Source organism: Haliaeetus albicilla, chromosome 21 (genome assembly GCF_947461875.1).
Source record: "Haliaeetus albicilla chromosome 21, bHalAlb1.1, whole genome shotgun sequence".
NCBI classification, from domain to species: Eukaryota; Metazoa; Chordata; class Aves; order Accipitriformes; family Accipitridae; genus Haliaeetus; species Haliaeetus albicilla.
In genome coordinates this window covers 5,884,960-5,907,920 of record NC_091503.1, presented here as the reverse complement: position 1 = coordinate 5,907,920, position 22,961 = coordinate 5,884,960, and the positions used below count along the sequence as shown (strand labels likewise).

The 22,961-nt window shown below is 38.1% G+C and overlaps 1 protein-coding gene across 12 annotated transcripts in view; it reads left to right on the top strand.

Annotated features, from left to right (window-relative positions):
• Nucleotides 1-22,961, top strand: part of CDH18 (cadherin 18) — a 506,683-nt gene that overhangs the window by 458,449 nt on the left and 25,273 nt on the right. For all 12 annotated transcript variants that reach the window (XM_069808908.1, XM_069808906.1, XM_069808901.1 and 9 more), the window contains 2 exons: nucleotides 648-901; nucleotides 13,015-13,151. In XM_069808908.1, the coding sequence (XP_069665009.1) occupies nucleotides 648-901; nucleotides 13,015-13,151 (391 nt within the window). The remainder of the gene's footprint in view (nucleotides 1-647; nucleotides 902-13,014; nucleotides 13,152-22,961) is intronic.

Here is a 22,961-nt window from a genome sequence, read left to right as displayed (position 1 = left end):
CTTTATGAATTGATTTAATTGAGTAGATGACTTAGCTCTTTTTTTTAATAGTAATAGATTTATCAGACTATGGTAAATTTCCATGGCTTTAAAATTTTTATTTTTACATTCAGGAAAGGGAGACAGAGAAAGCAAAATACAAAAAAGTCTCATCCTATTAGAGTTAAGAGAATGAATTAGTTGTACTTCAATACACACAGGAGAAATCAAAGAAACATAGTATATATAAATCCTGACTATCTATTTTTCTTATACATCATCAGTCAAATTTACAACAGATTTTATCAACAAAATACACGCTGACGTTGAGAAATCACACATTGCCTTCCTCATATCTCTTGTCTTAAGTACTACTTTTCCACTCTTTGGGGTGATACAAAATACCAGTTTAGCCTTGATCAAAGGCTTGAATACTTGTACTGAGTTCTGTTCAGGCAGGCTGTCAGATCCACAAAGAACGATACTGGTTGTAGTGGAATTCTGCCATACCATACTGTTATAATAATTTCAATTCTAAAAAAAAAATTCTACATGTATGCATCTTCTTTTAGTGTTATGCCTGTGTTCTGAGACTGTTGGAAACTTCGTGCTAGCAGGCTAAACTGAAGCATAGAATGGCATTGATAAATCTTTTTTTCTGCCAACAGCCGCTCAACTACGAAAAAAAGAAATCATATACACTTAATATAGAGGGAGCAAATACTCACGTTGATTTCCGTTTTTCGCACTTGGGACCATTCAAAGATGTAACAATGTTGAAGATCATTGTTGGCGATGTGGATGAACCTCCGCTTTTCACTATGCCTTCCTATGTCATGGAAGTTTATGAAAATGCAAAGATCGGGACTGCTGTTGGCACAGTAACGGCACAAGATCCTGACACTGCCAACAGTTTAGTGAGGTATGGTATGTCCAAACTATACGGGATTGAATTCCACCAGCTAAAGGGTTAATGAGATCTGGGATGTATGAAACTATGTTTTTTATTTTAGTACATAAACGGACACATAGGTCAGAACAGTGTCATGATCAGTCTGTATGGATTAGATTTAATAATGTAATCTTCAGCCTTTTGTTGGTTTGCGCTAAAATTGCCATCTAGCCATTGGTCTGAGCAAAGGTCTGTGTGCGCTAGTTCCTGTAACAGCACCTCTCCAAACGGCCCACGAACAAGGCCAGTATCTGTTACCACATCATATGAAATGGTGCGCTTCGCTGCCCTGCTGCCAGTCAGTATCCTGCCACTAGTGGTAAGTCTGATCGGGATCACGATGCTGGTTTTCCCCTGTCGTGCCAGTATTGTGCTGGTCCTCTGCACGCTTGCCCCACCGTAGCTGGCCCAGGTGCTTGTGGAAGACATGAACTTGTTTAGGTATGCCTTTCCTCACAGACAAGCAGTATAATTTTTGCAAAATTGTGTTTGAGGAGGAAGCCATTATTTTATAATATGCTTCAGTTTTAGTGGGGTTTCAAAAGAATAGAATGGGTGTAATAGTGCAGGCCACTGATGTTGCTAGGGTTATGTCATGTCATCTCCAACTGCGAGGTCCAGGGCAAAGAGAAGTGCTGAGAAACAAAAACTTGCAGCATCAGATACATCATTGGAAAACTAAATGAATACGTAACATACTAGGAAGGAAAGATTTTGATAGTCTTTTTAATGAAATTCATTCTTAAAGAAAATGTTCTCATTAAAAAGAAAAGGGGGCAAAAAAAAAGGAAGATGTCTGTGTCACTGCTCTGGCCAGAATACTTCTTATACTAACAGAACTGGCTTGGAAATAGGTCATGGTCTGAACTAAGGAACTGAAGTCAAGCTGGAAATAACCCCACAACAAGCTTGAAAAAGCATCGATGTCAAATATATATATATGGATGTTAATTTGACTTCTTCCAAATTTAAAAGCATTTGGATTTAACCTTGGACACTCTGGAATTGGGGTTTGAATTCATTACTGGTTTAGAGTAAAGTTTTCAGTTACATGTTTTCATCTATGATAAGATCACGTGACATTTTTTACTGGCTTCATTTGTAGAATGAGTTACTTTCTGAACTGACGTGCAGTGTGAGAATTTTGTGAAACAATACATGAATGTTTGTCTTGAAGATGGAAGTGGATTTAAAATGTTTCAGAAAAAAAAATTCTTCATGAAAACATATTTGATGCTACTCCTTTTTATGACATAATGATACGGCCTCTGTGGAAATCATGTGACTATATACTTGGAAAACAGTGTTTCTTAAGCTAATTGGGCATTTTTAGTCTCCTGACTGAGTTGAAATCTGCTGGGTATGTGTAATAGTCTTGGTAAGATGAAACAATTTTTGCAGAACAATGAAAGCATCAGATTTTTATGGTTCTCTTGTGCTAATAGCCTAAGATTCAAAATGTTTAGTGTCAGACAATCAATATATACAATTTCTTCATAGCAAGTTATTGCCTTTGAAAAATTGACACTGTGGTATTTGTGTGTAAATCATGACATAAATGAGAAAATTTCACTAAAAATAGCTGCCAGGTGCCTGTAGCTTTAATACTATAATTCTGAAACAACAGCTAACACAGTCAGACAGATTAGTCATCATGGTAGTTTGGGAGTAGGAAGGGCAAGTACAGATTTGGCTAGTTCCTCCATAATTCAGCCATCTGTGGCACCTAAGAGTTTTGTCTAGAAAGGGGTAAGACAACCGTTGTAAAAGGGAAGCAGCAGCAGTTTGTACAAAGGCTGGGAAGGCCAGAAATAGATTTTTCTGGGTGAATTGGGCAATAATTTGGAGATGGAGGGATTGGAAGGAAAAATATTTCCAAATATTTTTTTTTTTTATTGGTCTTTTTTTTTCCAAACAGGAATTTGTAACCAGTGATTGAGGCCAGAATATTGAATATCCATATTATGTCCTTACCTTTGTCTATCCTACTTTTCCCCCCCATTGACATTGCTTTTTGCATTGTTCCTTCCATCTCTCTCTGTTTCAATGGAGAAAAAAAAATAAAGTGCTAGCAAAACATACCGAATCGTGAAGCTCTGAAAGCAGCCAGCCCTGAGTTACGTGTTGGAGGGGTTCGGCGAGGGCAGTAGCAGCTCAGATATCCTTGACAGATCATTAGATTGTGACCAGGTCCACTTCCCAGCCAGGCTTTATCCATGTCAGCGGAACTGATGGTGAATGTCATTTGTGAGCGGGCGGGCTTTTCATGAAGACGCCGATCCTCCGAGGCCTGGACTAACACGTTGGTGCCTGGGTCTCTGAAGAGGCACCAGACCAGGTTGGTGCATCCTTAGGTTCTCCTCGACCTTCCTCCTGCCGGAGGAGAAGGGCTGCTCTGGGAACGGGCAGCTTTAACCCCCGCTTCCCTCACCTCCCTTCACACACGAACGCTGACACGGTGCAGAAGGGCTTTGTGTGGTTTCAGGATTGGGTCACGGCTTGGGAAACTCGGGGTTGGAAGTGGCGCGTGACCGGAGAAGCGGGCCAGGCCGGCCGGGCTGAGCTGCTGCTCCACGGGAGGCAGGGTCGTGCCCCACGCGCCGCTCGCAGCGGGGAGCACAGGAGCGGCTCGGAGGAGGCTGTTATTCTCACAAGCGTGCCCACAGTGCGCTTACGTCCTTCTGTGCTGGTTTGCAAGAAACGCCTCCGCTGTTCGTCTGAAAGGTAGTCTGAGGGTGATGAGATCACGTCTATCCTTCGCTGCCACACAGTTCCTTGTTCATTCAAAATAAAAATAGCGATTATAAAAATAAACCAGGAAGATTCGATGTCACTTTTTTGGAAGGCGCAGATCCCACAGCCTCCAGGGAAGACAGCTACAGATAGGACCTGCACAGCTGATCTGTGGGGAGCAATGGAGTAATGGTTCCTCAGCCAAATGGCTCAGATACATCTCCAAGTGCTGTGAGTCTACAGGACAAGCTACGGAGCAGCGATTTGCTTAACAGTTTTTCCTAATCCACTTGGGCATCCTTTCCACTTTATGAGGACGCTCAGTGCTGTGTGTGAGATTGATAAAGCATTAGGCACACACAGTTACAACCATATCACTTCTCTACTGTCCAGCTGCTGAGAGAGATACAGTGCTGTGATTTGGTCACTGCCCAATTAAGTAACAGTTGATTTTGGTGGCAGGAATGATTCTTATAACCAGAATAGTGGTTAGAGGAGTAGTTACAGTAATTAAAATGCTGAAGGGAAATCTTTTTAAAAAAGTTATTTGAGCTAAACCCCAAAATAAATAAGAACCTCTATTGTTATCAGTAGAGAGAGAGCTGAGGGCTTTTTTGTCCTTATTTCCTCACTGCAATTTCATCACAGTGATTTCAGCTTGTTCCTGAGCTGAACAGTCTTCAGAGGGCACTGACTTTGTGCCAGTGCTTGTACTAGTGTTTTTGCTTTTTCAACCCCAACAAAAGAGCCTCTGTAAGAACAAATGTAGCTATTAGAGGTTTCTTTTATTCAGATGTTATCTGGTTGGCAATTTGGGCTGTTTTAAAGGATTTTTCTTTTTAAGGGTTTGTTGGGTTTTTTTCTTCAAATAGATAGAAATGCATTTTCAGGGAAACTTTTTAAAATACTATGTTTTGAAATAAAAGATTATTATTCTCTTGAAATATGAAAAGCAAACATAATCATAGAAAGCATAAAAAAGATATTAAAACTCCATCATGTATTAATTCTAAAGATAAAGATTTTTTGAGTGGTTTGAAAAACAGCGATTTACTTTAAAAAATGTGTTCTAAATCAATGGAAGACATCCTAAATTGTAATTAATTCACAGGGATTACTGCCTTGTTGGAACATTTATGAGAAACTAATCCCCTTTCATTGCATTGTGTCAAGTAGTCTGCTTCCATACTAAAGTCTTTAGTTGCTTGAAAAGATTAGGGCTAAGTCATGTCTTATAATAATACCTAGTGCGCAAGCAGGTCTTGAAATTTCCCCGTACAATATGAAAGAAAGTATGACTATTAAATGCTTTAATTATAATTTTATTGTAGTATGTTATTCATTTTAAATCTCTCCATATTTACTTAGAAATGATCTTTTTTCTTCCTGAACCCATACACAGAAGACTTTCCTGGAGATTAGGGGTGAAAACAGCTTTTAATTGGCAAGTTGCGTCTGTGCACTGGGAGCAGCCCTAGGCTGCTAGTACTGCCTCAGGGCAGCGGTGGTGCCTGTCGAAACCCTGCCATCTTCTTGTAGGTGATTTTTGGGTGGCGAGTCCATCTAGCTACAACACATACTCCCGATGATCCTTGGAGCTTTCTGACTGCATCTGGTCTGTTTTCAGTGGAGTGGTTTTCAGAAAAACAATGTTGCTTCTGTTCCCTAAGCCTCCTCCAAGTTAGTGATTCAGAAAAGAGCAAAGGCATAGTTTTAAGACCATGATACTTTCTGAAACTCTCATATAATAGTGAAAATAGTTGCATGACATGGGCAAGTTCCCTCATATTAGCTCGATCCCAGATTGATACTGTCCTATAAGGAACTGAAAGTCTTTATTAGCATTGTACCCTGGTAAGAGTAGTTTTTGAGAAATAAGTCATACTATTTTAGAAATACTCTAACGTCAGCTCACTGCTTTTGTTGCTGTTGTGCAATCTTTGTCATGCACTGGTACAGGAGGCAGATCACTGTTTGAGCACTAATGATGGGGCCTCTGTCGCCTCTGGTAATTTTTTACTCCCACTTACTATGTTTGACTTGGGTTGTTTGCATTTCTGGGCAGGAATGGGCTCTTCCCAGCTATTTAACAGAAGACTCCCGGTGAACAGGGTACGGGTACTGATCAGCACTTTCCATGTGATGGTAGTGTCAAACGATAAGAAATGTAAGCACCTTCCCTTTTCAGAATGATGTCTATTGTGGGTTGGTTAAAAATAACCTTATATTTTGTTGGATCCTTGGAAGGTTGAGTAGGTTTTGTTCTATTAATACATTGGAATTCAAATCATTTTTGTGTTGGACCATAACCAGTCTGTAATCTACCTTACTATAATGAATTTTATCCGCTAGAACTGAAATCGATTAGCTGTAGGAAACTAAAGTCGTCCTACTGCCTTCCTGATGTCATTAGAAAATTAACTTCTTCCTTCACTGTGCTCTTGACACTACTGTTAAAAAAGCAGTAAAACACAGAAGAAATAAATATGAAACATAAAAGTGCACATGGTTTTCTTTTATAGAAAGGAATTGGTTTACTTCTGGGAAAGGCAGAACCAGCCAACCAACAACAAAACAATAAAAACAAAGTGGCAAACAAAAAGAACAAAGTCAGAAAAAGCTTTTTCTTTTTTTTTCTTTTTTTTTCTTGCTTTTTCTTTTTTTTTTTTTTTGTGAATATCAGACTGTTAAGTTTGTGCTAAGTTAGTGAAGAATAAAAGTACGTCAGCCCTGATTCTGGCTTCTCACTTTTCTAATGTTTTTATGGTATTGCCTTATAATGGATGATGTATCATAATGGTTATGATACATGTTACACTAATGAGTACAAAAATGTGCTTTCCAACACCATACCTGGTATCTAGAAGCTGTAATGAATTCAAAGTTGCCTTCCCCTAGTTTGATTTAAATTGACAGCCTCTTCTTCCTTTCTTTCAGATCGAATACTGAAAAATTAATGAATGACAAGTACATAGGATTATAACAATTTATGTGGTGTAGGAAATTGTTCTTCAATTCCTGCAGTAGGCGGAGAAACTTATTTTAACTTTTTCTGCATTGGTAGTAAAAGATAGAAATAAGTTCAATACTTTCTGGCATCAGCCTTTAGAAAGTCGTGTTAATTTTCAGCAAAAGGTATTTTAAGAGGCATGCTCATATGTAGATGAAAGAACATACCCATGGAGTTTCATGTACTCCTGTTGTTCTTTCTGAGAACCTTAAAGACATAAAGTGTTGTGGAGACATAAAGACACTGTGTTGTGTTCTGGTTGTAGACTATTTTTCTGATGTAAAGTTTATATTTACTAGAGGTAGAATAAAACTTGAACTTCTGATTCAAACTCAGTCACTCAAATTTTGGTCACACAAGATCAGTATATTAAGTGAAGGGAGGTGCAGGAGAGAGCTGTGCGAGGGGATCAGGGGGGCAAGGTTGAAAATGAAAATTGTATTTTTAATATTTTTTTTTCTTCCTGTCCTCTGAGCTCAGCATCAGTTTCTATGCCGCTCCCCCCTACTGTCAGTAGGGAGAGGGGATAAGGTTGATCCCCTGCTGGAAAATATAAAAGCCTCTTCACCTAGTTGTACTCGCTTGTCTTACTTGCTCTTTGAGTGTCATATAAGTGGAATAAGGTCAGTTTGTTTTCTGCTATCCTGTGCACAGGATGCTTTGTTAGCTGTGCTTAGGGCAGCCTGCTGAGATCAGTGCCATCGTGTAGAGTTACCGTCCCTCCCTCGCATGCCCCGTGGGGGAACATCCCCCCCGGATCTTGCTCACCCTGCACTTGTGGAGGCAAAGGCAGACATCTGTCCTGCACTCTTCTCAGACCCTCAAAGCATGACACTGTCATAAGCCTGTGATCAACACCTACAGAGACAGACTAATATCTTACCAGGGTATGTCAGTGGCTCACAGTTAGCAGAGAGGAGCTGTGTCCTCCTCCGTCTCATCTCCTTCATTTGTTTGCTCTCTGTATTCCTCTGGAATTATTCTTCTCTAAGATTGTCAGTAAATCAAAACGGAAAAAGGACGCCCTATTTTGAACGGCTGGAGAAAGAGGGGAATTTTTCTCCAGTTTCTTCCCTGATTCTCTGTCTGTCTTCACAGGAAGAAACCATTTTAAAACATTACTTTATAGTGTTGAGGTGGGAGATCTGTTGCTGACTGTTCCCTGAGGCCTCAAATTATTTTGGATTCTTGTCAAGCTATGTGTCTCAGACCTCCCACTAACAAAAATGTCCACCTCTCTGTGCAGGAACTGGTAAGCTGTTCTGACAGCTGTTCTGAGTAGGAAGCATCCAGCTCGGGATGGTGGTCAAAATCTCACAGCAACCGGAGCCACCTCCATCCCTCACTTAGAGCTGTGAGAGAAAACACTGACAAATCATCTTTATATGGTGACTCTGAGAGCCTGATTTTTCATGCCAGGACATCATCTGTATGTTTCTATAATTTCCACTGACTTCAGAATGCCTCCAGTATTTAAAATTCTTTTATGGTTTTATGAGTCAGCCTTCATATCTGAACATCTCTGTAGTGTAGTCTTTTGACAGGGCCATTCAACTCCAATAAATAGGCCTAAATCTATCAATCTTGGTTTTATTTGGTTTAGTCTTTAGTATGAGGAGGGGAAAAAAAAAAAAAGAAAATATGTAAGTAGAAGACCATTCTTTAGCTGGTAAACCTTTTTAGGAACAAAAAGTGATTCTTATGTGACACTGACTGCACTTTATTTCTTAGCAGCATTGGAATCTGAATGTTAATCTCTCTGAATAAAAAGCAACTTCGATGTAACAGCTCTGCCATCAACACATCTACTTGAAATGCATTTGGACAGTTGTAATCCTCTGAAGAGAAGTCAGGAAAAGAAGACAAACCTTTATCTTGCTTTGACTTCTGAATTATGCCTCTAAGGGTGTGGGCTGTTCTTAGCCTACATTTACTGGCAGAATTAGCTAGAAAAGATGATCAGTGGTTAATACATGCAGACAGAAATTGTCAGCTAGAAAAGATGTGTATACAGAAATGGCTCATTTCCTTCAAATGAGCAGCATTCCCATTTTCCAGTGTCCAAGGTAAGCAGTGAGCTAGCAATGCATAGGGGATGGGAATGAGAAGAGCAGGAAGCCAACTTCTGCATGAAATGCAAACCAGTAGCGGCTGCCGCTCAGAGGCTGTGCTGGGAGGCAGCGGTTCACTGCTTGCAACTCCCCTGTGCCTCCCGGGATCTGCCACCTCACATCTTCAGGACAAGGAGAGGGAAGGCTGCCACTTGTGCGGAGCTGAGATTTCGGTACGAGAGGTGAGCCGGGAGTCCCGTATGGGAAACAACACAGTACTGCTGATCAGCTTGATGGATGTCAGCTGGCAGCCAGCACCAGAGCTAACTCAGTGGGAACAGCATATCAAACCCAGTTCCTGCAAATGCTCTGAGAGGAACAGTATTTTTTCTCAAAGTTATGCTACGCCTGTCTGAAAAAAAAGCAAAGGAAAGGTAAACAGAGGGATTACCTTCTCCAAGCTCTCTTCAAATGTATTTCATTTTCACGACTGGAAAGCACAGTTGAAGGCTGTAGTTCTCAGTAGTAGTCTTCTGCTGAGGAGCTCTGGAACTTCCAAAGTCTCCTTAATCTACCAGACACGCTGCAGGGAGAAAATTGGTTACCTGCTGTATTGGCAGCCAACTTCTGACTCTCACTTCACAATTGTTTTTCTCTTCTGGAGAAGTTTGTTTGAACTGCAGGGAAATAGATTGGCCCTGGAAGGGAGGTAGCGTAGTGCAAGACAGTCATGGCAACAGAATGTCTCCCCACTGCCTCATTTGGCTTCAAGGGGATGCTGCCGGTTCCCAGGTTCATGAGGAGTGCTGCTGCGAGGAGGCAGAGAGAAGATAAAAAGCATGCACCAGTGTTATGTCCCACTATGGGCCATTTCTTGTTGCTCTCCAGCTGGCCAAACACAGAGAGTTGCAGATGATCAGTTCTCTCACTGTCCATCCTGGTATACCTCCGTCCCTCACCCTGTGCAGTTGTTGCTTACACTTCTTTTTCGAAGTTATTTTTTAAAAGAAGAAAAATATCTCTATACTTTGAGTTGGAGCATCTCTTTCTGAGAAAGTTTCTTTGCTTAAATTTTTAACTAAACAAGTTTCCTTATAATGGCATTTGATTTCTAATTGATAAGTCTTTAGAAGGTGTAATTCGTTTGACAGAAGATCTGTCCTCTTCCCATGACCTTTTTTAAGCGCTTCTTTGTAACCAGTTTCACTTGTTATTAGAGAAATGGCTATCTACCTGTGTCTCAGTAGGAAAACCCAAAGAAGTACTGTGACCTGTGAATCCATATCTGGTTGAAACATGGCTTTGGAAGTTCATTAGCAATAGCAGGTTTGTAGCCAGAGTGGAAATTTATAACAGATTTCTTCTTTGCAGTTGGTAAATAGGGTAATAAATAAAAACAGCATAATGAAAGGATAAGCTAAAGACTTGATTAAAGAAAAAAAAAGACAAAAATGCAAAACAAAAACTCAAACTCGAGGCTCTTCCTTAAAACACACTAACTGGAGAGAGACATACTGGACTAGTAACAGACTATGACACTTGTCTGTCAAGGGACAAACTGATGTTAATATTATCTTAAGACTGAAGAATTTAGGGAGAGAGATTCTGAAAATGCTTATGGGTTTTAGCTTCAGAAGCCCTCCTAGAAGGTTTGGAAATCATTAATGTTCCTAAACTCCTTTAGCACCGTTTAAAACTTTCTCCATTTTTAAGCAGTCTGTATTATTAGAGGCTGACTACTTTAATATCGCAAACTGATAAACATGTGTAGAGTGCCCTTCTGCCTAAGGCCCATCTTGCATATATATTTCTCTTTAGTTCCTAATTCACACAAACGCTTTTAGTTTTCAGTAAAAATGGTGGGAATATCTGTTGCCGCTGAAGCACTGCTTCACTAAAAGACAGAAAGTGAGGAACGACGTCACAGGAGCCAGGGGCTTGCTTTGGTCAGAAGAAGGAAAAAGGACATGGGTGGAAGCTGGGAACACCCTTCTGTTGAGTGACTCCTAGTAAAAAGGTAGCACATGTTGCATTTCTCAGTGCTAGCAGGATTGAGTTTTGGTATTTAATTTCCTTCAGATTCTCTTCAGATAGTGTGACTAATAGGTTTTCTATATTCATGATCCTTTTTAATGTAGTTTCTTCAAGATTGGTTTCTGTTGCTGGTTTGGACGTAAACAGTTTATGGAGAGCTGTTTATCTAGGCATGTCTTGTTATTAAGTCTCTTTATTAACCTGTGCCATGCAATTCAGATGTGCTGATTTAGTGGTTAAAAGCATGCTAATTCGCACAGCATTGTCGTGAGTAAATGTCTAAACAAATATCTGCAGTGAATATTATAAATTCATTTTTAAATGAATGCATTCTAAGGAAGAAGAAACAGTCAACTGAATTAAGGTGAAAATTCACTTTTGAAGTAACTCTTTGAAATTCAAAACTTGCAGTATACCTTTTTGCAGTCTAGAAAAGGCATTGAAAAGCAGCTCAGTAGAGGTGGAGGGAAGGGTAGGAGGGGAAGGAAATTACAATCTTTGTTGCAACCAGTATCTAGCTGAAAGATATGAAGGCAGTTTGAGTGTGTTACTTGGCTAAAGCAACTTCAGCTGCCATCTTGCACATCCAAAGTGTCCTTACTGAGCACTTCTGGTGTATTTTAGAATGAGGTATTCTCAGGTTTTGGTAGTTAATGAACCACACATAGGTTCTGACTGTAGCTCAGATGGAGACAGCAAGTTAAATCCTTATTCCAGAGAAACATAAAATGGGTGGAAACTGAGGTCTGCAGTCTCTCCAACAGCTCCCACAGTCATATGGGAGCTGTTTTGCTCTTCGTGATGTCGAAAGGAAAGACGAAGAGCGGGCAAGAAGGAATTATTTTCTAGCCTAGTTTTGGCTGCTTTGATTTCCAGTGCCTGACCTACTGTTCTTTAATTGCTGAAAATACTGGAAGCATGAAAAGAAAATCTTGAGTGCCACAAGCCAAAATAGCATATTGTAAAGCAGATGTAAAATACTTCTTGCAAGTGAGAGAAGTGGGTTCAGGTTCTCTCCAACAAGCAAGATCTAACCTAAGTCATCAAATCTTAGCTGGCTTTTCCACTGAATGTCCTATCCTAGACCAGTTAAGGTCACTCACTGAAATTGCTGCATCCTTCTCTAGTGCTTTATTTCTTTTGCTTTTTCACATGTCATATCTTACTTTAATATATCATTCAGTGAAATGTTTGTTTGCTTGTTTGTTTTTCCTTCCCACAAATAGTTTAAATAAGTACATTGTGGGAGAAATAAAACTGAAGTTATTTTTATTTTTTTTGAGCTTGGCAGCTCTTATGTGTACCACTTTTTATTAGCTGGCAGTTACACTTTTGGTGATATAGAAATAAGAGCAATTGGATGTGACAAATAAATCATTTTGACCTATATATAGCTTCCATATATTAAAAACTTCACAGAATGAAAGCAGGGCTGACAAATTATCAGGAAAAACAATTATGGTGTATAAAAGACTTAGAATCTTTTTCCTTATGTTTTTCATCAAGTCTGAAGTTAGTGAAGAAGGCTTGATAGGGGTCTGTAATTGCTTCATTTGTTAAAAGCTGTTGTAAATTATTCCGGCTTTGAGAAAAAAAGGTCTTGTCAATCTCTTCTTCTGTGTTCCCTCCCTCTGCTTCCATTACCCATTTCAAGGCTTTTACTTTCTCAGCTAGGGAAAGTGCCCAGAAGCCAAGGGAGTTAAGCAGGGCTGCTTAGTTCTGCTTCTAGGCTAGTGTCGGTTGCAGCTCTGGGAATCGGCCCTTTCTGCGACTAGTCTGTAAGGGTTACGTTCAAAATGACTTATGTCATCATGTCGTCAGAAGAGACATGCTTCAAAACAGGTACCGGGACTGAGCACATTGGTTTGCAGTGACAAGCAAATAAGCAGAAGAATAATATCTTAATATCTGTTTTCTTTTCTGCCTTTGCATTTTATGACTTTTCAGTCAAAATAGATGTATATCTTACCTTTGACAGGATTGTATAGTGCTGTGTAAAATGTCATCTGTTAGCTATTTATATCTTTGTAACTCACAGTGGAAACCTTGTTATGTATCAAAAGAAATGTAACATTATGAAAGAAATGAAATATGGGGTTATTTTGGGTGTCTCCATAATAAAGAATTTTTCTTAGGGTGTTTTTAAAAATTTCTATGATTTTAAAAGCTTGAAAGTAATGTTCTTATGTAGTTTCTGTTACTTTGGATTATACGTACTACAATGAGTATATATTTATTGTTTTATTTCTTCATAGATATTTCATTGATCATAACACAGAAGAAGATAGGTATTTCACCATTGATGCTAGTACTGGGACCATTAAGACTGCCAAGATCTTTGACAGAGAGGAGACACCTTGGTACAACATTACGGTGGCTGCTTCTGAGATAGGTAAATAATATATTTGGCACATAGCATTAAATCAAAAAATTAGAAAGGAAAATAATAATTTTCAGATTTTAAGAAACACTATCTTGAGATGTTACATTCTTTTTAACACCATTGGGTTTTTAGCCAGTTTGGATAACGGAGAGTTTTTTCTGTGTGTGTAAATTCCCTAATTCCACAGAACAAATAAACAAAACGCCACATACCTGTGTGATTCCACCTATGTAAATGTACCATGCTTTTCTGTATGTGATAGAAGGCTGCCAGTTTTACCCAGGAACAGTTCCAAGCATTCAGTGTCCTAAAATCAACATCTTGTCCCATTTGTGTTTCATGTATCTTAGAAGATAACACTATATAGTACTGTCTGAAAAATTCATCCTTCCTTCTTGTATCTGCTGTTAACCTATTTTAGCAAATTGCATGTTAAATATGCCAATATTAATTTATATCTGACAGGTGCCTAGAAGTTGCTAATTATCAGGGTATACCTTTGGCCTTTTAATAGTCAAATTGCCAAGTGAAGGTACAGTAAGTACTTGCCTGTGCATTTGAAAGGTCTCAAAGTCTGATGAATTTCCCTTGCCTCAGATAAGCCCTGCAACAGTCAAGAAATGTCTGACTGAGTAGTCCCAGATAAATATTTTTACATGGCAAGGACAGTTTAAAGAACATTTCAGTTAACCGTTTTATTACATGGTCTTTATTTTGGCAGAGTCAAAGTTTTAAAGTTAAAAAACTCGACAAACCAAATGAAAAAAAAAAAAAAAATCCCAACCTGGATCAATAGATCCAGTCCTGCTAAGTACTCTTTTTGATATGGTCTTTCAGTGGCAGTGATTTTGATCAAAACTGTGAACTATTTTTATGTCTATTCCTTCTCTTTTCTTTTTTTTTTTCCTTTTTTTTGGTGTATTCGGTCATTGCCAGGTAACGCAATACAGGTTTTACCTGTAACGGGTGCCTGACATTATTGAGCCCCTTCTGCTTTCATCTGTTTCGTCTCCAGGTTAAAATGGAATCTGTTCTGCTGCTACATCACTAGCACATGCTGCAGAATTAACAGCATGTACATATTTTATAAGGACAACAAATGGTTTCTTATCATTGTACCTGCTTTTGCAACTAAATTGACATTTTGAACTAAGTAAATTTCTATTGTAAACGGTAAAATCTAGAGGTTATGGTTAGCCTTTTAAAAGAGGTAACCACTGACACTTCAGTGTGCTTGACTGTCTTTGTATATAACATGTTATTTCAGTGCAGCATGAAATAAAATATAATTTAAGCCTAATCATAAGCAGGTGCATAGTAAGTGTTAATTTGAATTAAGGTTTAAAAGCCACATTGGGACACACTGAAAAAAGTAGTAGTCACTAGTCTTTTTGGGAAGCCATCCAAATGTAATTATTTTGCAGAAATAAATCTCAATAGCATTAAACTTAAATGTAGCTTGTTGTTGTAGCACCGTACCAGCTACTAGGAAGACAATTAACTCTATCCCAGCTGAAACCAGGGCACTTGTATACAATATTTATTTCACATAGTCAAATGAAGTACACATACCATGCTGTGTGTACCAGTAGTATGGAGAATGGAGAAGGATTATGTTTATAAGTAAAAGAGAATAGAACAAATAATGAGGATGGAATGCCATTTTTTTTAAGACAGCCTGCTTAGAATTCTCCATTCCAGGTGCAACTTGTTACAGGAAAACATTCTTTTTTTTTCTCCCTTGCATTGCCTTTCTTACTGTTAAAATTGGGATTGGAAAGATAAGTGAATCTATAATGTCAGTTTGAAAAACAATTCAGTTATGAATAAAGGAAGAAACAGCAGTGGAGAAGAGACGGGTGGCAGGCAGACTGACAGGCAGCCTAAATGATGGGCAGCCTTTCCTTGTGTCTACTTCTTTGGCCATTTTCTTACCTACAGCAATTTGAAAATTACAACACTGCTGTGAAATCAACAGTGAAATCCATTGTGAAATCGGTAGTTGGATCTACAGTGGAAGAAGGAGCTTATGTTGCATATAGTGCATCAAGGCCAAAGCTCTTATGTTAAGAGTTATCTATCCCATATCTACAGCCTTTTATGGCATTCACTTTCAAGTCAATGCACAAGGAATTGCAGAACTAAGACTAAAGCTGAAAAATAAGCAGAAGGCTATGACCAGAATGTTATTTAGCTGTGAGAGTGGCAGTCTTCAAGTTCATCTGACATGGTGGAAGGCATTTGTAGCTTCAGACACCATTTGCTTAGCAGAATCTGCAAGGCCCAGAGAGAACGTAGTGCTTCAACAATAAGAGGTGCTCTGCTGAAATAATGTTACGGTTATAGTTAGTTTCTTGAAGTGTTTTCCTCTCTTGACTTCACGCTACACTTCACTGACAGAATTCAGTTTCTACTGATCATCCTTTGGGCAGCTATTTGTAGCTGTGCTTATTCTATGCAAAAGAAATTTAGAATCCACATCATATTTCTCAATTTCCTCAAACGTATGATATCCTCATGCTTCAACCTTATTGTTTCTGAGCCTTTCATAAGACATTTACTTTCACTTTTAGTCTCAGTATGTAACATACACTCCTCATTGATTAAATGTCCCCTCTGAAATCAGCGGAAGTTCTACCACTTTCCATGTTGATATAATGATCAGTGATTTTTTCTGGTTTTGCAGATAACTTCCTAAATCACACCAGAGTTCATTGCCATGAAAATGGATGGGGCAATCCTGTTTTTCTTTAACATGCACTGTTCTTTAACAGCAGCATACAGTGAGGAAGAGTGGGATTTTGGTGTCCAGGGCACAGCACTGAAGCTGTTGGTTTGTTTCCGTACTAGTACTTCCTGAAAACTCCTTGTGGTATTAGGGAATAAGAAAGATGATAAAATAATACTATATTTTATATTGAAGGAACTACAGACTATGTTTGGGGCAGGGGGAAGGACTACAGATTGATGGTGATAGGATTATAAAATACGGTTTCACATAGAATTATTCACATTTCATTAGCTTGTTAGAATTCTTTGAAAAAGTTTATAAAAGAGTATTTGAAAGAGGAAGGAGATAGAATTTGCTTGGCTCTATTAAAGGCTTTTGACCAAGTCTTTGACAAGAGTAATGGAAATAGGAAAATACAGAGCAAGTGCACAAAGTTTTCTAACAGATGAAAGACTGATTTAGAGGAAAGAGATACAGTCATAGTGAATGGCTGTTCCTTTGGGAGCAGAAGAAGTTAAGGCTGAGCTATTTTAAGGACTGGTGTAGGATCTGTCAATTAGCATTCTTTGTAATGATAGCACACAATGATAGGAAGTGATTCAGATTCCCAGATAACCGCTCTAGCTGCTGAGAATTAAGGAAGATTGAGAGAAACTCATGTAAGAACAAGGCACATGGAAGTATGGGCTAGATAAATGAACAGTGAAGTTGATTGAAAATTGTCTGAAATGGCAGGCTCAAAGGGTTGAAAGACCCGGGACTGTTCAGCCTGAACATAAGAAGGCTCAGAAGGAGCTTATCAGTGTGTTTAAATACCTGATAGGGGGAGTAAAGAAGGTGAGTAAAGATGAGCAAAGATGAGGAAAGACTCATCTGAGTAGTATCCAGTGAAATGACAGGAGGCAATGTGCACAAACTGAAATACAGAAAATTCCATTCAAACATAAGAAGAAAAATGGTTTTACTCTGGGATTGGTCAAAAATTGGGACAGGTCACCTAGAGAGGTTGTGGAGTCTCCGTTCTTGGAGATACTCAAAACCCAACTGGACATGGCCCAGAGCAATGTACACTAGTGGCCCCAGCTTTGAGCAGGGGAGTTGAACGTGCTGATCTATGGATGTGCCTTTCAATCTCAGCCATTCTGTGACTTTGTGACATTGGGATCTGTGTTTTGAATGGGGAGAAGAAAAAGGACAACTATTTCTCACAAACACTGGTGTATTCTCAAAGAAAATAGGTGGCCGTAAAAATAATTGTGGGCAACTCAATTAAGGTTTCTCTCTAGAATGTAGTAGTGCTGATAACAAAAGCAATGGCAGCATTAACAGCAAACCCCCAAATCACAGCCCCTGCAAGAGAAAGATGGCACTAAAATATGAACGGATCGACTTCTGCCAGTTCCAGAGTCAATTTCAGTTAGAAAAATAAACATGTACTTCAAAGTTTTCAAAACAGTAGGCAAATAAGACAAATAATAGTATCCTTGAAGTCTTTATGCTCAATAAGAAGGAATAAAAGCTGTGGGGAGAAATAAACACTGATGATTGAAGGAATCACAGAATGTCTTGATTTGAAAATCAAAGTGAGGATTATAGCTTTCACTAGAAGTTTCTACTTAGAAATACAGCAAGGAAGACTGTGTCAGGAAACTTCTAGATATTAATTCTAACAAGTGAACTGACTGTTCAGTATCTGCTCAATAGGCACAGAGCAAACCAGCTTCTAGATATGGCTTTCAGATGATGTTAACACCAAGAGATTACTGGGATTCATAAAGTACTGGACATTTAGACGGATAATAAGAATGTCTGTGGCTGTAATAAGAAATGTGATTTTCTGAAAGCAAGATAAGTGCTTTTTCAGGGCAGATCCAAAAGTTTCCATTTCAGAGATTTAGAAGATACTTTCTATTGGGAATTATTCACGTTTCTCGTATGCAGCTGGTAAGTATACCAGTGTGTAAAATAGATTTCTGGGTTTACTAGGTCATCAGTCTTTTCGAGATGAAGTTGTGGTGTTCCTGAGTGTCTCCAGAGTGCTCTGCCATGGCTGAGAATGGAAAAGCAGATAATTTGCCACTGTTTACCTAAAGGACCAACTTGAATGCAATGAATGTGCAAACTTATTTTGAAGGGTCCATAAAGAGTTCCTAATCCATAAAGCTGTGGAGAGGCTGTGGAGAACAGGAGAACTGAAATAATAGGGTTCCTGCCAGGTTCTGTCAGATTCCCCAGACTTTAAGAACTGCTAGCAACAGACAGTAAAAAATGACCACATGAAAAGATACTGCACATACAGATCTTTGATACCACAGTGTATTAGAAATCAAAATACTTCAAAGACATCATTATGCAATTGATTTTACAGACAAAACAAAAATCTTCAACGCTAACAGACACAGTCAGATGTTGGAAAAAAACCTAAACATAGTTGTCTTTGTTTATATGTCTTCCATATTTGCTTCTCCATTCATATTCCTCATACTAGCTTCAGGGAATAAGATACCGAAGTGTTGAGTTAGAGCAATAGCTCATTGACAAAATATGCAATACCCTGTGATGTGGTACTGAAAGGATCCCAGGAAAATACAGTGATTACAAAAAATACACAAAGAAATAGCTTTCAGAGATATTTTCATGGATGGCCAATAAACTGTGTTCAGAATTAAAATATATGAAAAAGCAAGACAGCTAACAAGAATGAGTTTGGAACAGTTGCCTTGCAAGAATTAGGGTAAAAACATGAAAGTGCATGTTCTGATTATAACATAAGCAGTTTTTTCATCAGTAAGTTTTAGTACAAATAGAAACAATAACAGAAAGATACAGTTATACAGTTCAGAGGAAAACAGGACGCACTGAGGGAAATAATAAGTTCCAGCACTGACATATGAAACCCCTTGAGATTTTGAATATTGACAGCCCTATAATTACATTAAATAAAGAGATAAAGTATATAATTATAGTGAGGTGCAGTTATATCTTTTCTTTAGGTGCACAGGGATATTGCCACTTCATATTGCCATTAGTGAACAGCAAGTTATGAGAAGACTTTGCCAGTTCTTTTTCATGTTTTATGGTTGCATTGCAGCAGAAAAGACATTCCCAAGATTTCAGTAGGAGATTAAAATATATGTTACTTCTGATAGCACTAAATGAGACTGTCATACTGAGAATGAGAACTGAATATAGAGTGGAGATGTAAGGTAAACAGAATAAACTGTTAATGCTATTAAGAGGCACACAGATTTATTTTACAAAAAGTAAAAAAAAAAAGACAAAAATACACAATTCATTTCTCTTTATTTTGAAACACATGAAAACAACATGTGCATTGCCTGAAGGAAGTAAGTCTATGGAGTGATATCTTCCTGGCATACAGCATTGAAAGAATTAGGAAAGAACAAGAATTGATGACATTTTATTTTCTCATTTTGAACTTTTTCCCATAATCAAGAATAACTTTAATGCCTTGTGTCAAATAATTATTTTTTAGAAAAAGAACCCTTTTCAGGATCTAAAAGAGAGTACTCTAAATCAGAACAAAGTGCTGTTACAGTGTTATAATCTCCTAACCCTCTGTGTGTGGTGGACAGCAGGATGATTGTTTAATACCAATGAGTTTGTTGCTAGCTTTGTGTCTTAGATTTTCCTTAAAGTGAATTTTTTCTTACACTAAATATAAAATTTTCTCATAGTGATTTTTGGTCTATAATTTTTTTCTTCAAAACTAATGTTTTTTTAACAATACAAAGTACACTTAAATAATGAAATCCACTCAATTTTTTTAACATCAGTACAGGGAAATTTCATCTTATCTATTGTTTTGCTACTTTATGATTATCTCTATAGCTACATGACAAAACCAGACATAAAAGTGTTACCTGAAACCCTGTCCCCACCAAGAAAAAAATCCTATTTATTCTTCATCTTTGACCTCACTTGCATTCTGCCTACCAGCTCAGTTTCAGAAGAGTTTTGGTATTGGTAACAATTACTTTATTTTTCCAAGAGACAGAATCTGCCACAAAAGTGTTTCCCTAAATGTGGACCAGATAAAAGTAGATTTTAAAAACTACAAGGTCTGAGTTTTAAGACTCTTTCGCTCATGGAGTAATGACAAACTGGATATATGAAATCTTTTTAATGGTGAGAGCTAGACACAATACTGGTACCCTGTCCAAACTTTCCAATGATACACAGTTTATTTTCAACCTTGGCAAGTTGCTTACTAATGGACCATAAAATCACAATAATATGATTTGTAGCAGAATCTACCATTGTTTTAAATGTACTTATCAATGCAATAAGGAACACCTATACAAAACTATTAAAAAAAAAACAGTTGTCAAAAGGCAGCTAGTTCTCCATCCTGCTCACGAAGTGATGTTTCTAATTCCAAGTTCGGTGCTTATTTCCCTGTTTATCTTGGGTTAGTCGTTGGCTTCTAGGCATGATGGATTTTCTTCTCCTTTGTTTCTCTGGGGAAAGGTATGATGAAGGTACTCCTACGTTGTCATCTGAAGATGATGTAGGGCATGGCTCTTCCTGGCTGCTAAGGTGGGTCCCCAGAGAAGAGGCAGTCTTCAGGATCACTTGGCATTTCCCTGCTCAGGGCTTTGTGAATCAGTCTCAGAATCTCAAAACAGACATTTCTGGCCACAGAACCAGTATATTTTGTGGTGCCCTGATCTACTTAGGAGGTGAGCGCCAGCATTGTCTATGAGCTGCAGAATTTTGCTTGCATTAAGGCAGAAGGAGTTGCCAGCTTGAAAGCACTAAATGTTTTAAGTCTGCTGCAGTGCTATTATTCCTACTATTGCTCCTGTTGCTACTACTGCTACCACTACTAGCATGATCCAAGAGAGGTGATCAGCGCCTTCAGGTTTGTATTTGTCAGTGAAAAGTCAAATTTTGCTGTAAGAAAAAATAAAACATTTTCTAGCCAACTTCAGGTAACAATATTTAAAAGTACCCACTACCTTAAAAAAGCAGAATAGAACATTATACTTATTACTAGATTCTGCATAATTTTCTCCTTGCCAGAAAATTTAGTTTATTACATATACACCACCCTGAATTAAACCCAATATTTTCTGAATATTACCTCTGTCACATACTAGACATTCCTTCATCATTTTAGTTCTGTTTCTGTAGTATATTTTATCCTTCCTGGATCTATGTTTAGTCTTCTAATGTGTCAAAACTAATCATTATTAGAGAAGTGTGATGAGTGATTTCTAATTCTCTTTAAAAAAGTACCAGAATAGATAGTTGGTTGAACTTCCTAGGTATTGGCTTGCCTCATAAGGTCTTGAAAATATGTCAAAATGAGAAAAAAAAGTTGTTAAGGTACTGATTAAGATCAATATTTACTATTGATGATGCATTCTAATCCTGTGCTAGGTGGAGATTTTTGTTATAGATCATGAAAACATGTAAAATTATTCCTCTTTTTTTGTAAAATCCTTCACTTTTAAAATAGTTCAGGCTGTCTCTGGGTTAAATTATTCACTTGTCTTTCGTAACAATAACTGTTTAACTATACCAGTCTAACTTCAAAAAAAAAAAAAAGAAAAACAAGCAAAAAACCAAAACCACAGAAGACTGTTGATGTCACAACTGTTACTCTGAATGTCATTCAGGTAGCATTTATTTTCATAAAGCCCATGGGAATTTTGTTAAAATGACAAGGAAGTCTCAGACAGCAGTAGCTGTATTAGCAAGCTTTCTTCTTCTTAAATAGGGGTTTTGAAGTTTGCCCACAGAAATTAATGGAAGAGAAGATTCAAGACTTGTGTTGATAGGGACTTCTGTAAGCTTGCAGAGGACTTGCTGGTGGAGGGGCTGATACTCAATGAATTCATTCACTTTACTGTTATTTAGTATTCTGGCAGAAGAACTACTTATTCCAGGAAAAGCCTCAAGCATAAGAAAGCAAGTCCCTAGCGTAGGTGAATCAGAGCAATATTTCTGCTTCAGTTACCCCTTAAAACAGTGAGCATTCACTTTGAAAAATCTACTCTTGAGGCATAATGCTAATAGGACACAGAATGGATCTGGCTGTTTTATAATACACAGGCCTGAAATATATGTCAGCACTGATTATTTAAAACTGGAAATCTGCCAAACTACTGCAAGAAATTTGTCTAATTAACAAAAATGTACTACTACAAGGACCATTATTAGAGTGGTTTGGAGATTGCAGGTGAGTTGTACACCTGAAAAAAAATGGAGTTTATTTTATTTTAAAAAAAAAACTAAAAAAAAAGCTTGTAAGGTCCCTCTTAATTAATTCTCGTTCTCTCTTCCCACTGTAAATCATGCTGTTGTCTTGCATGCACATCTATGTAGTATACACAATCTGACAAACTTCAAGACTGTTTTGGTAAGTGGTGTTAATACTTTCCCTATTAGGATTTTGTAGTGAGTAGGCTGTCAACATGGAAATTTGCCTGCAAATCTCAACGATCCCATGAGGTAACTGCTTCCAGAAAGATAGTGATAATACCTTGTGCCTTAAGAACTCTTTTGAACTGGTAAGGTATTTATGAATTCTTTGTGCTGCAAAGCAGCTGCAGAACAAATAAAGGTAAACTCTCTGAATCTCCATTATATCTCTATGAAAATAATGCTAGTTTAACAGACTAGTGGAAGACCACACTGGGTAATGGTGACAGGCATATAAGAGGACACGTTAAAGATGGGGCAAAGAGGCCTGATACACTGTACTGAAAAAAAAAAAAAAAAGGCATTTACCTTTTTTTTTTGACACACATTGGAATAAAAAGTTTGATTTTCCTTCCAAACATTCCAACTATTCCAAACATGCCAGACCTACAGAACGGTTCTCTATCTCTGGTACCCTCTGCCCTGTGCTCTGCCTGCTTTTTTGCTCCCTTCCTTTTAGATGTATTATGCCCCCTTATTGCTTTGAGGATGGTCCTGCTTTGAGCTGGGGACTGGACCATTGACCTCCAGAAGTCCCTTTCAACTAAGATTTTTCAGTGATCCTCTGATATCTGATAATCACAACTTTTTTTTGCCTTCTAGCAAAAGCTTCTCCAGGATTTCTATGGTATTAAAAT